At 57.8% G+C, this 18,138-nt stretch overlaps 1 protein-coding gene across 9 annotated transcripts in view; it reads right to left on the bottom strand.

Moving 5' to 3' along the window:
• SLX4 (SLX4 structure-specific endonuclease subunit) overlaps positions 1-18,138 on the bottom strand; it is a 24,700-nt gene extending 6,562 nt beyond the window's left edge. For 2 of the 9 annotated variants that reach the window (XM_051836237.3, XM_008250656.5), the window contains exons 1-12: positions 13,205-14,162; positions 11,891-12,606; positions 10,140-10,364; positions 8,389-8,578; positions 6,911-7,123; positions 4,916-5,112; positions 4,503-4,819; positions 3,785-4,007; positions 3,592-3,615; positions 3,309-3,394; positions 2,297-2,443; positions 1,182-1,348 (exon numbers count right to left, since the gene is read on the bottom strand). In XM_051836237.3, the coding sequence (XP_051692197.3) occupies positions 1,182-1,348; positions 2,297-2,443; positions 3,309-3,394; positions 3,592-3,615; positions 3,785-4,007; positions 4,503-4,819; positions 4,916-5,112; positions 6,911-7,123; positions 8,389-8,578; positions 10,140-10,364; positions 11,891-12,245 (2,144 nt within the window). In that variant the 5' untranslated portion in view covers positions 12,246-12,606; positions 13,205-14,162. Of the gene's footprint in view, positions 1-1,181; positions 1,349-2,296; positions 2,444-3,308; positions 3,395-3,591; positions 3,616-3,784; positions 4,008-4,502; positions 4,820-4,915; positions 5,113-6,910; positions 7,124-7,943; positions 8,349-8,388; positions 8,579-10,139; positions 10,365-11,890; positions 12,607-13,204 lie in introns of those variants that run through there. The other 7 variants (XM_051836239.3, XM_051836241.3, XM_089321281.1 and 4 more) reach the window with 7 other exon arrangements.

Below are 18,138 nucleotides of genomic sequence, written 5' to 3'. Positions count from 1 at the left end.
GAGCCCCCCCCCCCCCAGTGTTGTGACCTGGGGAGGGGGGCAGAGCAGAGCCTTCCTGAGAAGCCACAGCCGGGGCTCGGCCTGGCCTCTCCCTGCTCTCCTGGGAAGATGGTGTCCAGGCGCCTGCCCAGGAGTACCCAGGGTCCCTTGGCTCTAGCAACCGGAGACCCACGCCACCTTCAGGCACATCCGGTCACTGCGGCCTCAGACACGAAGCCGTGCAGCAGGCCGTCTGTGACAGGAAACAAAGGGACTCTAAACCCAGAGGGCACGTGCTGCTTGAGGCCCTGGGGCGCTGTGCCCGGTACCAGCCTGGCAGGCTACACCTGCGGGCGGCCGGGCACCTGCTCACAGGCTCTGTGGCTGAGCGCCTCCTTTCCCGAGGCTCTGGCTGACAAGGCTTTGTGCTAAAAGCCCTCGGGCCTTATCGTGGGGAGAGGCCTCTTCTTGGCTGAGCTCTACTGAGCTAACCTTTATCTCTCTCAAAACCCTGGAGTGTGGACAAAGCCAGGGTGGCTGGCAAGCGTGGGATGGAGACCACGCACGTCCCCCATGTCCACTCGTGGGGATCTAGAAGAGGGCTGCTGTGTCCAGCTCCCCCGTGGAAGGACAGTTAAGGTGCAGCAGCATTTGTGGGGTCCTGAGGCAGGGGGCCTCTCCCTTCGCCACCCGGGAGCTGAAGCGCGCAGGATCCAGCACCCCTGCAACAGTGTATTCCGGCTGGACTTGGAGGTAGCAGGCCCTGTTCAGGACCGTCACTGGTCACAAACTTGGGAGTGAAGTATTACGGGCTGGCATTACGGCACAGGTTAAGCCACCATCTGTGTCGCCGGCACCCCTGATTGGAGTGCCAGCTGCTCCACTGCTGACGGAGCTCCCTGCTCATGCGCCCGGGGAAGCAGTGGAGGGCGGCCCACGTGCTTGGACTCCTGCCAGCATGTGGGACACGAGGATGGAGCTCCTGGCTCCTGGCTCCAGCCTGGCCCAGCTCTGGCTGTTGCAGCCATCTGGGGAGTGAGCCGGCAGATGGAAGAGCTCTCTGTCACTCTGCCTTCCAAATAAATAAATCTCTTAAAAAACAAAAATAGTATGAACAGGACTCAAAGTTCCGAAGGAAGGCCTCAGCCTGACCCTCGACCTGCGGACCTGAGGCTGTGGGGTACAGTGGAAGGACAGTGGACCTGAGGGCCAGGGCATGTAGGTCAGGGGCCAGGCGGGGAGGCAGGCTGCTGTCCGCTGTGTAGAGGTACTGCAGGAACGCACGGACCGCCTTGGCGCTCACGTCACTCAGCAGGACGCGCTGGCTCCGATCCCCGTCTTCCACAGCGCAGAAGCCTTCGTTGTTCACCTGAGCGGGGGCGGTAAGGTGCAGTGAGCCTTCTGGTCAGGTGGCCATCACCTGGAGTGGATCCTGGGAGTCTGCAGCCTCGTGGACAGCTCCACACCCCAGGAGAAGCGTGCCCACGGCTGGGGCATTTTATTGGCCAGGAATTGAGTGGGGTGGGTCATAACAAGCCTCTGTCTAAAGAATCTTTTTAGCAATGTCTGTTCAAGAGCCCAGCTAGTTGCCTCTTGATAGACACAGCAAGAGCTCTAGAACTTTCTGACACACAGCAGGGCACTGGATTCCTGCTGATGTTGAAGTCCAGCACCTGTTAGAACGTGTTGGAGCAGAAGGCTGAGAACATCGGCAACTCTTATGGGGCTGGGTGTGTGTGTGTGTGTGTGTGTGTGTGTGTGTGGCGGCACAGGCATTTGGTGCAGCAGTCTAAACATCTGCATCCCTGAGACAGAGTCCCATCTCTGCTCCTGACTCCAGCTTCCTACCAACGTGCACGCTGGGAGGCACGGTGGAGGCTCAAGTACTGGACTCCCTACCACCCGCGTGGGAGATCCGGCTTGAGCTCCAGCCTCCTGGCTCTGGCCTGGCTCAGCCCTAGCTACTGCAGGCATTTGGAGTAAGAAAGAGGATGGAAGATTCTCTCTCTCTCTCTCTCTCTCTCTCTCTGCCTTCCTAAATTTAAAAATTAAAAACAGGTAAGAAAAAAAGGTCAGTTTGGAACTCTGCAATTATGCAAATTGAAAAAAGAGGAAACCGTTCTGGGGACAGCGCCTTGGCCTCGATTCCGCAGCACAGAGCATGTCGGCCGCGCTGAGGCCACTCCTCACGCGGCAGCTAGCCTGACGTGCCTCTCTGTCCTCTCCAGACGGGACCCTGACAGCAACAGAGCAAAGACGCTCCCGTGCAGGGCGGAAGGGGCAGGAGCGGGGGAGCTGCCCGATGGCCGGTACTCACATGCTGAATGAGAAGTGGACATCGGGCGTAAAGCACAAACTTGTGGGCATAGAGCACCTCGCCGCTGTCCACCTGGAACTGGACGTCGCTCAGGTGCGGGTTGTTGACCATGGCGCTGAAGTCGGCAACCAGCAGCCCGATGGAGAGCTGAAGTGAGAGGCACAGCTGTCAGCACTGTCACCGTCTCGCGCTACTGCCACTCTGCTGACTGAGCAGCATGGGGCGCCCCTGCTCAGGAGGGGGATGGGCTGTGCCGGGCTCTGCTTTGTATCACCGCAGGCAGCTGCAGTCGGGCAGTGAGGACACCAGCCCGGGTCTCAGATGCCCAGGCAGGGACCGGCCGGTGGGGAGAGGCAGCACAGCCCTGACAAGGACGAGCAGGCGGCATCCGTGGTTCTGGAGCGCGGGGTGAGCTACGCGTGCTGTAGGCCCAGTGCTCAGAGCAGCTTGGTGTGCTGGACCCAGGCCCCGCGTTCCAGCACTTCAGGGCCCACTGTCCACTGTGCACGTCGGTGCCATCGCCCTGGCCCTGGTGTGGCAGTGTGGCTGAGGCCGGGATCCTCTGGGGATGCTGTCTACTCTCGGGAAAACCCAAGTGCTACCCCACTGGTCACCAACACAGGACGAGGGACCGTGGTAGGAGCCGAGCGCGGCCCCGGGGCCACACGGGAGGGTTGCCGTAAGTTGCTACGGCAGGAGCACGCAGAGCACACAGCGGAACGAGGGCCCCGCACAGAGAAGAGCGGCCCCCGGACTCCCACGACTACGCAGGCTTGGGGGTTCAGCCACTGCGGGCGCCCGCCGTGTTCCGAGACAAGCAACAAACAAGCCTTCACAGCAGGGCCCGGGGGCAGCCGGGCGGGGGGGGGCTGCCGAGTCCGCCTGCTGGGAAGCAGAGCTGCTCCGTGACGCCAGTGGAAGTGGGGAGGCCCTGGGGACAGCAGGGAGTGGAGCTCCCCACAGCGGTCACAGCGCCAGGGAGGGGCTCACGTGGGAGACCCCCAGTCCTTACCGAAGCGTGGTCGCCCCGCTCCAGGTGCTTCTCCTTAGGCAGGACAAAGCCGGTCGGCGGGAGGCCGCGGGGCACCACATCCAGCCCTGAGAGGGGGTGGAGGTTGAGATAACGTCACGTCACCCTGACAATGTCGGCATCCAGCCGGCGGCACCCACCACAGGCCAGGCTGGACCCAAGATGCCTTGGGAGGAGCTGGCTGAGGACATGGCCATTTAAAGCAAGCCCCTGCCGCCGCCATTGCTACCACCGCCCCTCGCCGGAGGTTACAAGGATCACTCACCTGGGCAGCCAGCTCCGTCTTGGCCTAAAGTTGAAGGAAAATCGTGACAGACTTGTGTGTGCCACAGTCACCTCCGAGCAAAGCAAAAGCTGCTGGGCGCTGCACGTGCTCCTGCAGCAGGGGACACGCTGCCGAGCCTCGGGGCTTACACGAAGGCGCCCCCTTCCCTCCTGCGGCCCACCCAGTGTCTCACCTGTGGCCCCACCGGAGCTGGCCAGGTCCTCACTGCTGGGCCTCGGGCTGGCACTCAGCCCCTCCCGTGCCAGGTCCACGAGGTCCTGCAGGGCCTGGTGCTCCCTCTGGCTGGCCGATGACGACAGGTCCCCGGGGCTGCTGGGGAGAGCAGGTGGCCCCTCCAGACCTGACTCTGGCTGCTCAGGAGGCCTCGTAGGTCGTGGAGGCTCCTGGGTCAGGCCCTGCAAGAAGCGCGCAAGCCAGGGTAAGCACGTGGCTGCTGTCAGACACTGGCACGCAGCAGCCTCTACACATGCGCACGGCCAGACCCAGACTGCAGAGTGGGACCGGAAGTGTCCGTCACTGAGTAGCGACAGGCTGCTCTGAGTGGCCCATCCGTGCCTGTGGACAGCCAGGGGACCCCAGGAAGGCGAGAACTGACTCAGAGCCACCCGCGCGACTGTCTGGAACATGTATGCAGAATGTGGTTCCTGGGCGCCTGCTGTGATGACGCCAGCCCCACGGGAGTAGGGCCTGGGACTCGGTGTCCTAAACACTCTCGGGGAAGCCGAGGCTCTGCCCTGTCCTCACCCGCAGAGCCGTGTGGCTGCCACAGAGAGCGCCTCAGCTGAGCCCTGCCCCCCACCGCTCATGCTGTCTGTGGCCCGGCGCTGGTGTCGGAGCTGCAGCTCTGTCCGCAGAGCCCGTGCGCGTGTGTCTGGAGGAGCAGGGCTCACCTCGGCAGGCCGCTGGGGCACGATGGGAGGGACGAGGCTGGCCGTGTAGAAGGCGTCCACGGCCCAGGCTCCGGTCAGGGCGCTGCCCTCCCACAGGGAGTTCTGCTTCCCTTCCGGCGGCTGCAGGCACCAGCCTGCCTTTCTCAGCTTTTCCTTCAGAATCCTGCTGGCGGGAAGCGGCGGCGTGCGGGACAGCGGCGCCTCCTCTGACAGCAGCAGGGCCACGCGGTCCTCTATCTGCCTGCCTGTGGTCGCGCGGTCCTGGACGAGCAACTGCGGGGGGGACACCGGGGGCTTCCTCTTGCGACCTTTCTTCTCTAGAGACACACGGAAGCGACGCGGTCAGCCGTGGACTCAGCAACAAGCTGCGTAAGCCACGCTCCGGCCACACCTACCTGCTCCCCCACACCCACCTCTCCTCTCGGAGAAAGCACTCCGCAGTCTGAGCGCAGGCATGGCAGGGCCCTGCTCCATCTCGGAGCGGGACAGAGCCATGGCCACCAGCAGGTCCTCGGACGGTGCCTCGGGCGGGTCGGCCTTCCTTCTCTTCTGGGGCTCCTTCTTGTTCAAGGTTCCTTTCCGTTTCACACCTCCAGTGGGGCTGCTAAAGCTAAAAGACAGCCCAAGGGAAGTTAGTCACGGCCACGGGTGCCCACATTTGTGAGGCCGGGGGCTGCTCTCCTTTGTGGGGGTGAGAGAAAAGGGATGAACGGGGACCCTTCAGACAGAGGCATCCACTGCCTTGGCCTTCAGTGAGCTGATTCTGCCGTCTGTGAGCTCTCTGACGCAGGCCGAGGGTTCAGCCAGTCCAGACAGGACAGGGTCTTTCCATGTGGTACTGCCCAGCAGGTTCCCGGCACAGGTACTGCACACCCCAGGGGTGGCCAGACCTGGTGGAGTCAACACTTCCTGGCTCCAAGCTGGCTCGCGGGACCTGCCATCACCTTCTGCCCATTCATGCCTCAGGTGCCCAGGGCCAGTCCTGAATTTAGCGCAAGTCCTACCGTTCCAGTGTGCTTGTGCTAAATGCAGCACAGGAACCCAGCGCAGCTCTTCTGTGTGAGGCCTGAAGGCAGGCGGGAGCCGCGTGCAGCCTGGGGGAGCACGGGGGTGGCATCCCGGGCAGGGGAAGGAGCCGGGCAGGGGCGAGGTGAGCCAAGCCCGCCCCGCCCCGCCCCTCCCCGCAGCTGTCCTGGGCCTCCAGTTCTCATGGAAGCTCATGCTGGCTGCCAGAGCACGGACGGCTTGAGATTCTCAGACACTGCTCGCAGGGTCTGAGTGAGCCCCAGGAAGCCGGTATGATGACCACGGCCTCCGAGAAGGGATGGAGCCGCCCATCAGCCCTGGTCCCTGTATGATGGCTGCATCTTGGCACTCGCCAGGCAGGACGGGAGGAGCAAGGGGCGAGTGGGTGCCCTGACCAGCACCTTCTCCCATGGGGAATTCTGACCACCCCAGAGTTCCAGACTCCCACGGCTTGGCCTCGGGAGAGGAGGTGCAGAGTCCCGGGAAGAAGCCGATTCCTGTTAGCTGTCTACTCTGCCAACCCAGGACTCGTGCACGTGGAATCCCAGCACTTGGAGGTAAGTTCAAAGCAGAGCCATTGAACCTGAGCAGGCAGCTGTGTGGTCCCGCCAAGAGGCAAGTGAGAGCTTAGACGACGTCTATTTAAGGCCTCAAGGCTTCCAGTCCTCCTGTTCGAGCGTGCCTGTGCTAAACAGACAGCTCCTTGGGAGGAGCCCCCACCTCTGCCCTCTGCAGTCCCAGCCCAGCTCAGCAGCCCACAAACCACGTGCAAGGCTGTGGCCAGGAAACACAGCCAGCAGCCTCGGCCTTGTCTTGGCTGCCGACGGCTGTCAAGGGAAAAGAAGCCTGGACCTGGGCCCTGGCAGCTGATGCTTCCGTACAGCTGGGGTGGGCGTGGGGCAGCGTGTGTCGGGACGACACCTCAGCCACTGTGCACCTGTGGTTTGCATGCCGAGGGCTCACTTCCCCACTGTCATGGCCTCTGCTATTTTAACACTCATCCTTAATTCATGCAAATTTTCCAAAAAGGGGCTTGTGGGTAAGCCTCAGCAACTCTGAACTGTGCTGAATAATCCTACATTAAGAGAATACAAGTCAGACCGCACTGAGATGAAACCATGGTGCAGAAGAAGTGGCTGAGCCGCAGTGAACACCAGCTGCTGAGATGCTTGGGGGCACCGAGTGCAGGCCTGGGGGCTGCCGCTGCCGCGGGGGCATGCCGGGGAGCCCAGCCACGCCCCTCTGCGGACACACCTGGCTCCCGGGTGCAGCATCTGTCTCCACCTGAAGCCCTTCCAGACTCTGCCAGATGTGCTCCGCAAACATTTGCTTTCCAGAGTCAGAGAGGCCTCTGCTTGACCTGTCTCTCCCAGGCGACTCACCTGGGTGTGGGCGGGTGTCCTCCGCCCTCGGGCTGGGCTGTCTGCAGCCGCACGGCCTGCAGCAGGAGCTGGGGGCCCACCTCCATCTTCGCTGCGCACTGCTTCAAGTGGCTCGCTCTGCTCTTTGAGGTGAGAAAAGCTTTGCCACAGATGGGGCACTCGGGGATCTGAGGTGCAGGTGGTCGGAGTGCCTTTTCCGCCTCGTCTAAGCACCTGCAGAGAGACCGTGGGTGTACGTTAGCGTGGACGTGCTGTGGCTAGAGCACGTTCCCCAGGGCCAGCGTCCTCCCCCCGGCACCACGTGCTACGGTTAGATGTCTGCTAGCAAGGGCGGTTACAGAAGGCTGAGACACAGACACCAAAATTCCCATACGTCCCAGGGACCCCGTGCCAAAATACTTCTCCAAAAGATCTGAAAGCAGGCCCCCAAATACATGAAACACGAGTCCAGAGGCCAGCACGCGGCGTGTGAGCTAAGCCTCTGCCTGCACTACCAGCATCCCATCAGAGTGCGGTTTCAGTCCCGGCTGCTCCACTCCCAGTACAGCTCTCTGCTGGTGGGCCTGCGAAGGCAGCAGCAGATGGCCCAAGTACATGGGCCCCTGCACCCACGTGCGGGGCACAGATGAAGTTCCAGGCTCCTGGCTTCCGCCTGGCCCAGCCAGTCGTTGTGGCCATTTGGGGAGTGAACTGGCAATGGAAGAGCTCTTCTCCCTCTCTGTTTCTGTCACTCTACCTTCCAAATAAATCTTAAGCAAAGGAAAATGCCCAGAGCAGCTCAGAAACAACCGCCAGCGGTCCACAGTGGCTGAGAAGAAATGATCTGTGCGCACCGCGGGGTGCTGAGCCACAGAAAGGAATGCAGTGCAGTCACGTGGCCCACGTTCTGTGGTCAAGAGTGGAGCGCGTACACAACCTGGTCCTGTGGGACTGCACTGCCCAGGCGTGTCTTGGGTACCTGGTTTGTTTAAGGACACTGTGATGTTATAGTTCCCATCGTGGGGAAACCATAGGTAACTGTACCGATACGCACTGCGTGGATGAACTTCCAAACCATGATTCTAGGCGGACAGACACAAGAGGACAAGGACTGTACGAGTCCACTTATGTCAGGTGTCCAGAGCAGGCAGAGCCACACAGACAGGAAGTTGACTTTTGGCTGTGAGGGGAGGGAGGGAGCAACAGGGAGTGACTATTAAAGGGCTGGCATTTCTCCGGGAGTGATGAGAATAATCCAAAATTGACTGTGATGATGGGGGCTCAACTCCGCAAATACGCCAAAAGCTGCTGAATGGTACCTCCACATGGGTCAAGTGTGGAGTATGTGAATTCTCTCTCAATGAAGTATTTTTACAGAGGACAGGCTGACAAGATTGAGGTGCTGATGGGGCATCTCAAGGTTCCCGCTGGAGCCTGGGGGTACCCTGGTCCTGGCCACAAGCACGGGCGAAGGGACTGACCGTCGGCACCGCTCCCACCTGTTCACGTGCTGCTCCCGCCGGGCCACACTCATCATCGAGAGGTTCTTCTGACAGATCTGGCAGAAGAACAAGCCCTTCTCCTCCAGGTCGTCGCCACGTGCAGACGCTGCTTCCTGCCCAAACTCGTGCTGCAGGGCCAGGGCCACCGTGGCGTCATTGTCTGTGGCAGAGAGCACAGGCTCACACCCTGTGGGGAAACAGAGAGCCCTGAGGGGCAGCTCCAGAGCCACACCCTCCTGCGCCTGCAGTGGGTCACTGGGCACCCGCACCACGTGGTGAGAAAAAACCCGGAGCTGGCACGCCCAGCTCCTGCAGCGGCTCTTCTCACACTGTACTGTGCATACGCAGTGGAGCCTGTGAAGGCGTGGTTTGGATTCCGGAGGTCCCACTGCAGCCTGGGACGCTGTGTTTCTAACAGCTCCTGGACGTGACAGCAGTGCTGGCGGCCCAGGGCCACTGAGCGTCAAGGGCTTTCCCCCCTTCTGCTCTCTGCCAGTGCAGCCCCACCAAGGTTTCCATGAGAGGTGAGGACCCATGTTGCTTAGGGGACCAAGAACAGGACACCTTGACATCGTGTGCCTTCTGGGGTGCCCCAGCACGAAGCACACGGCGCCAGGGAGGTGCTGCTGCTGGGGGTTTCGCCTGCAGCCAGTCAGACCTCTCATGTCCGTACCGTCTACCTGCAATACTAGGGCTACAGGCAGGCGCTAAATGATACAAGGAAATAATAAAACAAATCCGGAAAGTGGGAAATCTTGTAAGGCAGCTAGCCTGGGCTCTTCAAAAAATGTCAGAGGGGTGGGAGAACTGTCCTAGAACCTCAACCTTGAGAGACTAATGAGCTGTGTAAAATGCAGTGTGTAAGCTTATATTAAGTCCTTGTTTAAAAAAGAAAAAAAAGGGGGGCTGGGGCTGTGGTGCAGCAGATTAAAAGCCCTGGCCCGAAGTGCCGGCATCCCATATGGGTGCTGGTTCGAGTCTTGGCTGTTCCACTTCCAATCCAGCTCTCTGCTGTGGCCTGGGAAAGCAGTAGAGGATGGCCCAAGTTCTTGGGCCCTTGCACCTGCATGGGAGACCTGGAAGAAGCTCCTGGCTCCAGATCGGCACAGCTCTGGCCGCTGCGGCCATGTGGGGAGTGAACCAGTGGATGGAAGACCTCTCTCTCTGTCTCTACCTCTCTGTAACTCTGTCTTTCAAATTAAAAAAAAAAAAAAAAGAAACCAGCTACAAAAGATCCTTTGGGACCATTGGGGAAATGTGTGTATATGCTGAACGCCAGGCTATATTAATGGAATTAGGCATGAAACTGGTATTGTGGTTAGGCAGGAGAATCCTGCGAGTGATGGCATGATGCCTGTAATGTTTGAAGGACACAGACATGAAAGATGTCTGGTGAGACTATCTGGAACTGTTTTTTGGGTTCAGCCTGCTGCCTGACTTCAGAGTCACAAATAAAGCCAATTAAGAAGTGCAAAACTAAAATTTGAAAAAAAAAAAGCCACCTTAGAGAATTCATTTACATTTTAAAAATGATTCTTTAAGGGAAAATTTTCATAATAAAATAGTTTTGAAAGAAAGCTAAACCTTTGTCAAGGAAGCCACAGGTGACCCTCCACTGGCTGGATCCAAGGAGGCGGCCGGGCCGGCACCAGCAGAGCCTGCTCCCGGCAGGAACGCAGCGAGTGCCAGCTCCTTCCTGCCGGAGTTCAAACCTGCGTGTGTGGAAGACAGACGCACGCGCGTCCTACCGTTCCCGGCTGCCGTCTGCTCCCCAGGGCTCTTTGGGACGCTTCCTTCGGCTGCCGCCCCAGGAGGCCGCTCTTCCGGCTCATGCTTCAAGCGCGCGGGGTCAGCTCTCTTGAACTGCTGCATCCGCTGCAGAACCAGCTCTGCCGTGCGGGGTTTGGAGGGATTTGGCGCCGCTGTGGTCAGGCAGGGAGGAGGCGGCTGGGAATCGCCGTTGGGAACGCTCTCTGGCAAAAAAGAAAATCGTCACATACGTCTGTGGCGGCTGGAGACCTGAGACTTTCCATCAGATCCAGGCTAGACCCTAGTTTCCCAGGGATCCTTTAGGAACTAGTTCAGGTTTGACTGGTGAGGAAGCTCGCTGCTTGTGGCAGAGCACACACAGATACCAGCGACAGGAGGGGCACGAGGGGTGACAGCCTGCAGTTTATTTTTGGGGTGATGACACTGTTCTAAAATTACCTGGGGGTGGTCGCCGCACAACTGTGTGCACACACTGCAAACCACCAGCTCGACACACTGAAAGATGACTTCTGCGGCATGTGGGTATCTCGGTGTTTAATAACGAATGCTAGTGATACGTGTTCCTCTTTTTCTAGCTCAGGTCTCCTTTCACCTGGGATGCAGGTGGCCTTCCGGGCAGCCCACCAACTCCATCAAGTTGTAAGTCAGTTAGGAGGTCTGCACGGTGCAGGGCTCTGATCAGATTCACAAAGCAAGCATGAACGACCCAGAACACTCCAGCAGCGGGACTGAAGCTAAGTCCCTGTGTGCTCAGCCCTTGCCACCACTGTCCTGGGAGGTGGTGCTGTTATTTAAGACTTGGCAGTAAAGGCGAGGACACGTTAGCTACAGAATTCAGCGGCTTATGCATGGCTGGTTTCCAGTGCTGCGTGAAGAGCGCGAGCTAGCTAGACCAAAGGCGGGACCGCACAGCTGCTGCACACAAACAAGAGAGAGAAAGCCTTTTGAAGGGCTGAAAAGAAGGACCTGACCATTCTCCTAGGACCAAGCCCATAGGGTTCGTCATGCGGCTTCCTCAGAAGCTGAACCAAACGGGCTGGCCCACTCTGACTTACCTGCCTTAGAATCGGTTCAAGAAAATCAGAGAAGCTGCATTATTTTCACTCCTGTCAACCGCATGATACAAACAATCACAGGGAATTACCAAAGCGCAGAGGCCCCAAACAGTCACGTGGACAAGTCACACATATCTACTTTATCACTGTTGTTTCCAGTCCTGGGACGGGCTACCTATTTAGTAAGTAACACAAGGCCAGACCCACCCATTCACATATGACCTATGGCTGTGTCTCACTACAACAGCAGAGCTGAGTGCAGTCACCCCTCAGGACCCTTGGGACACTGACCCCAGGACACCTCCCACCCCCATCCATGGGTGCTCAAGTCTCCGTTATAAAACCGTATAGTACTTGCCTATAACCTACGTGCACCCTCCCTGTGTGCTTTAAGTCATCTCTGGGTTACGTCTAATGCCTAGTACAATGCGAACGCCATGTAAATAAGTTCACACTGCATCATGTAGGTAATAATGACAAGTCTCTGCGTGCTCAGCGGAGTCATGACTTTTTCTCCACTATGTCCCTGCCCTAGTTGGGTGGATACAGAGGGTCCACTGTAGGGGTAACACTGGATGGCCTACAGAGCCGGTGGTCACCATCTGGCCTTTTCTAGAAACGTCCCAACCCTGGATTCCTCTGGCAGGGTCGGGCAGTGGTTCTTGCTCGGTTACCTGTCTGGGTGCCCTGCGCTCTTTCCCCGAGCCCAGGCTGATGTGCAGCAGGAGCGAGCGCACGTGCCTCCCCGTTCACAGTGACGGCCAGGTCACTTGCTTGCGACTTGGTTTTCCTTGTCTTTTTAGCCCGAGGGGACAGGCTGCCAGGTGGCGGTTTCTTCTCTGCTGGGCCTGGGAGGGGTTCTGCCTTGGTGGCGTTTTGCTTGGACTTTTTCAGTTTGCTTCTTATCTGAGTGCCATTTGAGGCCTTCTGTGTCTTCTTTTCTCCTGACACCTGCTTGGTTCCATTTTTTTTCACCCTCTGGAGAAAGCTGGCGCAAAGTTCTTGAAAATCGTCGTCTGACTCATCCATTGTCTTAAGGCTCTCAGGCTGCTCTTCAGAGGAGTGAGGGTCGATCTCAGGGCAGGTCCGGAGATGAGAGAGGGACTCTCATTCACACCCACAGCTTCGCCTTGAGTTCTGCTCCTCACTGAGACACAGAGAGTCTGCACAGTCAGACAAAAAGGACGCTGCTCCTCTGCGTAATGATGCGGGTACCTTTATGGCCTGTGGCTCAGCAACACATTTCAAGCTTCCCTCTGCAAAAGGTCACAAGTCAGAGAGCGGTGTCCAAGAGATGCCTCTGAAGTAGAACACAGACGAACGGGGGGCTCACAGCGCGCTTCAAGGGGCCCACGGTGATAAAACACAGTTGGTGCATTTACCTTCACATCTGTGGAAAGCCAAACACATCTAAGCGTAACTATGCAGATCATGCCGTTTTATGCCATTTCTTCCAGGCAAGTACAGTGCACATGGAGTATGGAGTGTCGGAGTAACGATACTGCTGTCAAATACTCAGTGCAGCCTGAGTAACAACCTGACTGTCCTCCAGGACATCAACACCACAACCCAGAAGAGGAATCCAGAAACCTGCTGAAGCGCATTCTCCCACAGGCAGCACAAACATGCATCTCAGGAGAGTGCTTTTCCTGAAATGGGGGAGTAAATTCATGAGGGGCCTTCGCTGCTGAAACAGGTAATTCCCCACATCTAGGGACCTACCGCCCTGAACCCCGGCCATCAGCTGTAGAGGCTCTACCAGCGAACTGCAGCGGGAGAAACAGGAGGAAGGCAGAAGGGTGTGCCCCAACGCCCACCGAGACGCCCACTTTGCTGGGTCCGCCCAGCCTGCAGGACTGGATCACGTACTTTGACACACAGCTTAGCAGGGTTCAAACACCGAGTTCACTTCAAATCCAACAGCGCAGTCCCTACTAGTATTCCACAGCTGGGCCGATGCGCCCACCTGCCCACCTAGCGACCCTCACCTTGCACGCCAGCTCCGCAGAGGAGCGGCCTGGGCCTCCTCAGCTGCTCCTCACCACTCGCTGGCCTCACAGCGGCGCCCAGACCGCAGACCCCGCGCAGCAGGTAACGTCTACGGGACGCTCACGGTGCGCCAGGCACCGTTCCAATTGCTTTCCAGGTCTGGACTCAGCCAGTCCTTACGACAGTCCTTTGTCACACTTGGTTTACTTGAGAGAGCCAGCCAGGGGCGGGATGAGAGCGGTCCGTTCCCACGGCGTTAGCAGCGGCAGGGCTGGCCTCCTTCGCCCCGTGTGCTTTGGCTGACCAGGTGCCCGACTCGCAGTAGGTGTTCGACACTACTGGGCTGCAGGCAGCGTGGCGCAATCCAGGGTGCACAGGGGGCGGCAAGGGACGGGAACGCGGGGCTAGGCTGACCGCATTTGATCCGCTGGGCGTGAGCAGCCGCCCTCCGCCCGCCTCCGACAGCTGCTCAGCCGGCGTCTGCGGACCACAGGGCGAACCCAGAGGGCAGGCGTCTTGTGCCTCCTCAGCCTCGTACCTACCCGGGCGCCCGGCTCACCGCAGGCGAGGAATGAATGAATGAATGAACTGGGGCGGGCGAACCCTCCCGCTGCCCCCAGACCGGCGACCTTCGGAAAGGCTGTCCGGACACTCCAGCAGGGAAAGGGCTGCCCCGGACTCTGAGGACCTCACAGCCAGCGGAGACCCCCGATCGCCGGAATGGCTCCGGGTCCGCCCGCCCGGCGCCTCCACCGGGGCGCCGCTCCTGCCTCCGAAATGCCTCGGCCGCGGGCGGCCTAAGGCTAAGGGTTTAGGGAGGGAGGCAGGCGGGCGAGCGCCCTCGTCTCCCTCAGCACAGCGAGAGCGGCTCGCGCTGACAGGGCCTCCAGCGCAACAGTGCAGACGCCCAGCCCCGAAGCCCGGCTCCTCCTACCTCCCGCGCGCGCGCCGCCGCCGCCGCGGTACCTCAACGGAGGGTCACGCGCTTGCGCATGCGCCGCCGGCCTCCCCCGCTCGGAGGTCTGGATGCGCAGGCGCAGAGCGGTTCCGGGGGCGGTTCTCTTCCCGTCTTCCCGTGCGGCCCCGGCGTTTCCGGGCAGCGCGAGGAGGGCGAGGCGGAAGTGGCGTGTGGCGAGCAGTGCGGCCGCCGTCCTCCCTCGGGTACAGCTTACTGAGTGTGGAGGAAGTGGCGGCGAGAGCTGGGGGGCGCCCGCGGAGTTTTAACTTGCAGTCTGGCTCCGCCCCCATTTGTGGACTCCGGAAAAGTCTGCGGGTGTAATGGCGGCCGCCTCGGAGCGCCCCCGCCTCTGGAGCGGACGGGGGTGAACCGAGCTAGAGACGGGGGTCGAGGGAACCCCAAACCCAGGCCCGGGACGCCTCCCTCCCGGGGAAGGTGGCTGAGAGCCGAGGCCTGGCGGTCGGGGGGAGAGGACCCGGGCCCGTCTCCCCGACTCCCGGGCCTGGAGGGAGTCTGGCCGCCGCGGGCCACCACGGCTGAGCGTTGAGGATCTGAGCCTCAACCCGAGGTTTCCTCAGCGTCCTTACCGTGGCGGCCGGGAACTGCGGTGACCTAGGAGAGAAGCGAGGGCGCAGGAGCAGGACGGGGTGGCGTGGTCGTGACCTGCGACCCCAGGGCGTCCCCAAGTTAGGAGCGCTGGAGAAGTGAGGGACAGAGTCGGAGCGAGGACAGTGGGTGTAGTTGTTGTGTAAGAAATAATACACATGACGTAGAAGTCAAAGTGTACGCCTTAGTGGTTTCTTCGTACTTTCGTAAGATTACGCATCCGTCATAACCACGTAATTCCAGGACTTTTAATAACCCCAAACAGAAACAGCTGTTCCTGTAGCGGCCACCCTCACGCTCGTTCTTCTCCCAACAGTGCTGAATAATATTCCCTTGTATGCACAGGCCACATTTTATTCTGTATTTGTTGCACTTTTTGACTTTTATAAATAATGCTACTGTGGACGTACAACTTTGAGATTCAAATGCTGATGGGATTTCCAAGACGTCTTTTTGTGTGCAGGAGTTGGGAGATGGTGCTTGCCCTCTGGTTTGGAAACCTCAGTGACTTTGTGCTGTTGTGTCCAGCTGGGTTAGTTAAGTAGAACAGGAGTGGTCCTCTTCACAGCAGCAGGGGTGCGGTGGGATTTTAATTTGCAGAGGTGACAGTGATGACATGATACACATGAAAGGAGAGTGTATTACATGTCCCAAGAAACGGGAACCTGACAAGCCATGCAGGGCCCAGGGTCAGGTTGTGGTCAGAGGGAAGGACTTAGGAACAAGAGGAAAAGCCTGGAACTTCCCTGGGCTTCCACAGAAAGGTCAAGCAGGGCAAAGCAAACGGGTTTTTGGCTGGTTTGAGGAATTCCCGCAGGTGGTGGGGCTCTAAGGGAGACTTCTAGTTGCCTGTCGCTTGTCCATGGGGTGGATGGTTTAGGGCAGGGGAGATGTCGGCTTCCTGTGTGAGACTTGGATGCAAGGGGTAGTCAGCTTACCCGTGAGATTGAGACCATGCTCCCAAGTCAGTTGTTGATTTTCCTAGGCGGTAGCCAGCCCTGGGGTCAGCAGTCACTCCCTGCCTGCAGGAGAGTTTTAAGATACCGGGATGTCATAAGATACAGAAAAAAATTTAAATGACTAATTCACATAGATATGGCTGGGGTGACATAAAGTGAAGATAGTTTTTCTTCAGAGTGATTGGGAATGAAGTGCCTGAATCCTATTTAGGATTTAAATCTTGAGAAACCCAGTGAAGAGGGCCCTTTCTTCCTCCTCCCTCCCCACCCAAATTTTGGCTGTATTATTAAGGGGGGAGTTAGTTGAAGAACGGTTTCCTTAAACCTGAGTTGCTCAGCTGAATCACCTGTGGGATTTTTAAAATCGGAAATGCCTGGACATGACCCTTCAACCTACTGAATAAATCTTGGGATAGTAATTCCAACCTCTGTCTTCTGAAAATTTCACAGACGATTCTGAGAACTCTAAATTAAGAGCCACTCTATGTAGCCTGTACCTACTTAGCAAATCCTGTAGGCTGAGCATAAAGAGCCGAAAGGTGGATGAGGGGCGATGGGAATTAGAAAGCAACGTAATCCTTCCCTATGAGGAACAAAGTTCCTGTAATGGGGGCAGCCTTTCCTTTGGTCCAGGGTACACAGTGGGAGTCCCCTTGTCCTGAACCTGACCGTGAGCTCAGGGGTTCACACGCTGTACTGGATTACACAGAAGTCTTTTGTGACTGAGCTGAGGTACAGTGTCTAGAAATAGTGTTACTAGGTCCATGTTCTTTCAGTGAGAATACTACTGTATGTTTTCTGCCGCAGTGCCAGAAACACTCAAACCAGGGATGAGGGAACATTCCACATATCAAAAGGTGAGGATGTCTCTGTGTTTGGTGAACCTTACAGGCTTTCTCAGTAAAGGAAAATGGATAGAAAATCCAAAGATAGATGCATGTTTTCTACTTCAAAATTTATTATAAGGCACCAATCCAAAGCCAGGAACTTCTTCCAGGTCTCACACAGGTGCAAGGGCCCAAGGACTTGGGCCATCTTCTACTGCTTTCCCAGGTCACAGCAGAGGGCTGGATCGGAAGTGGAGCAGCTGGGACTTGAACTCGCGCCCGTATGGGATGTTGGCAGTGCAGGCGGTGGCTTCCCCAGTTTTAGTTCTTGTAATTAAAGGTCTTTGATACATTCTAAATTAATTCCTGTACATGGTGTTAAGTGTCCAGTTTCATTTTCTTATCATGTGGATGTCCTGTTATCCCAGCAGGATAGGAGTAGATAGGATAGGATAGTAGATAGAAGGTGTTGGCACCCTTCAAAATCAGTTACCAAGGGGCTATGCTGTGGCACAGTGGATTAAGCTGACGTCTGCAAAGTCAGCGTCCCGAATGGGCAATGGTTAAAGTCCCAGCTGCTCCACTTCCTATCCAGCTTCCTGCTAATGTGCCTGGGAAAGCAGCAGCAGAAGGCTCAGGTGCTTGGGCCCTTACACCTAAGTGCGACACCCAGATGGAGTTCCAGGTTCCTAGCTTTGGCCTGGCCAAGCCCCAGTCATTGCAGCCATTTGGATAGTCAACCAGCAGATGGAAGATCTCTCGTTCCCTCTCTTGCAAATAAATTAATAAATCTTTAAAAATACATGTCAGTTTCCAAAATGGGCCTGTGATGCACAACACTGTGGGTTAAGTAGCCACTTGGGATGCCCAAATCCCTATGGGCAGGCCTTACTTGAATCCTTGCTACTCCACACTGATTCAGCTTCCTGCTAATGTACATGAGAAGATGATGACCCAAGTACTTACATTCCTCCCACCCATATGGGAGACCAAGATGGCATTCCTGGCTTTTGGCTGCTGCTTGAACTAGCCCTGGCTGTTGTGGACATTTGGGGAGTGGAACAGATGAGAGATCTCGGTCTGTCTGTCCTTTATCACTCCACCTTTCAGTGAAATTTTAAAAATCAATTGCTTGGGGGGCTGGTGCCGTGGCTCACTTGGTTAATCCTCCACCTGCGGCTCCAGGTTCTAGTCCCCGTGGCTCCTCTTCCAGGCCAGCTCCCTGCTGTGGCCCGGGAAGGCAGTGGAAGGATGGCCCGAGTGCTTGGGCCCCTGTACCCGCATGGGAGACCAGGAGGAGGCTCCTGGCTTCGGATTGGCGCAGCGCCGGCCGTGGTGGCCATTTGGGGGAGTGAACCAACGGAAGGAAGACCTTTCTCTTTGTCTCTCTCTCTCTCTAACTCTATCTGTCAAATAAATAAATAAATAAATAAAGTAATTGCTCGGGGCCAGTGCTGTGGCTTAGTGCATAAAACAGCTGCCTGCAGTGTTGGCATCCCATATGGGCGCCAGTTTGAGTCCCGGCTGCTCTACTTCTGATCCAGCTCTCTGCTATGGCCTGGGAAAGCAGTAGAAGATGGCCC

The sequence above is a fragment of the Oryctolagus cuniculus genome, chromosome 19, assembly GCF_051225735.1.
Source record: "Oryctolagus cuniculus isolate XC-2025 breed Fujian yellow rabbit chromosome 19, ASM5122573v1, whole genome shotgun sequence".
NCBI classification, from domain to species: Eukaryota; Metazoa; Chordata; class Mammalia; order Lagomorpha; family Leporidae; genus Oryctolagus; species Oryctolagus cuniculus.
Note: the sequence above shows the minus strand (reverse complement) of the source record. Positions and strands in the feature narration are given on the sequence as shown.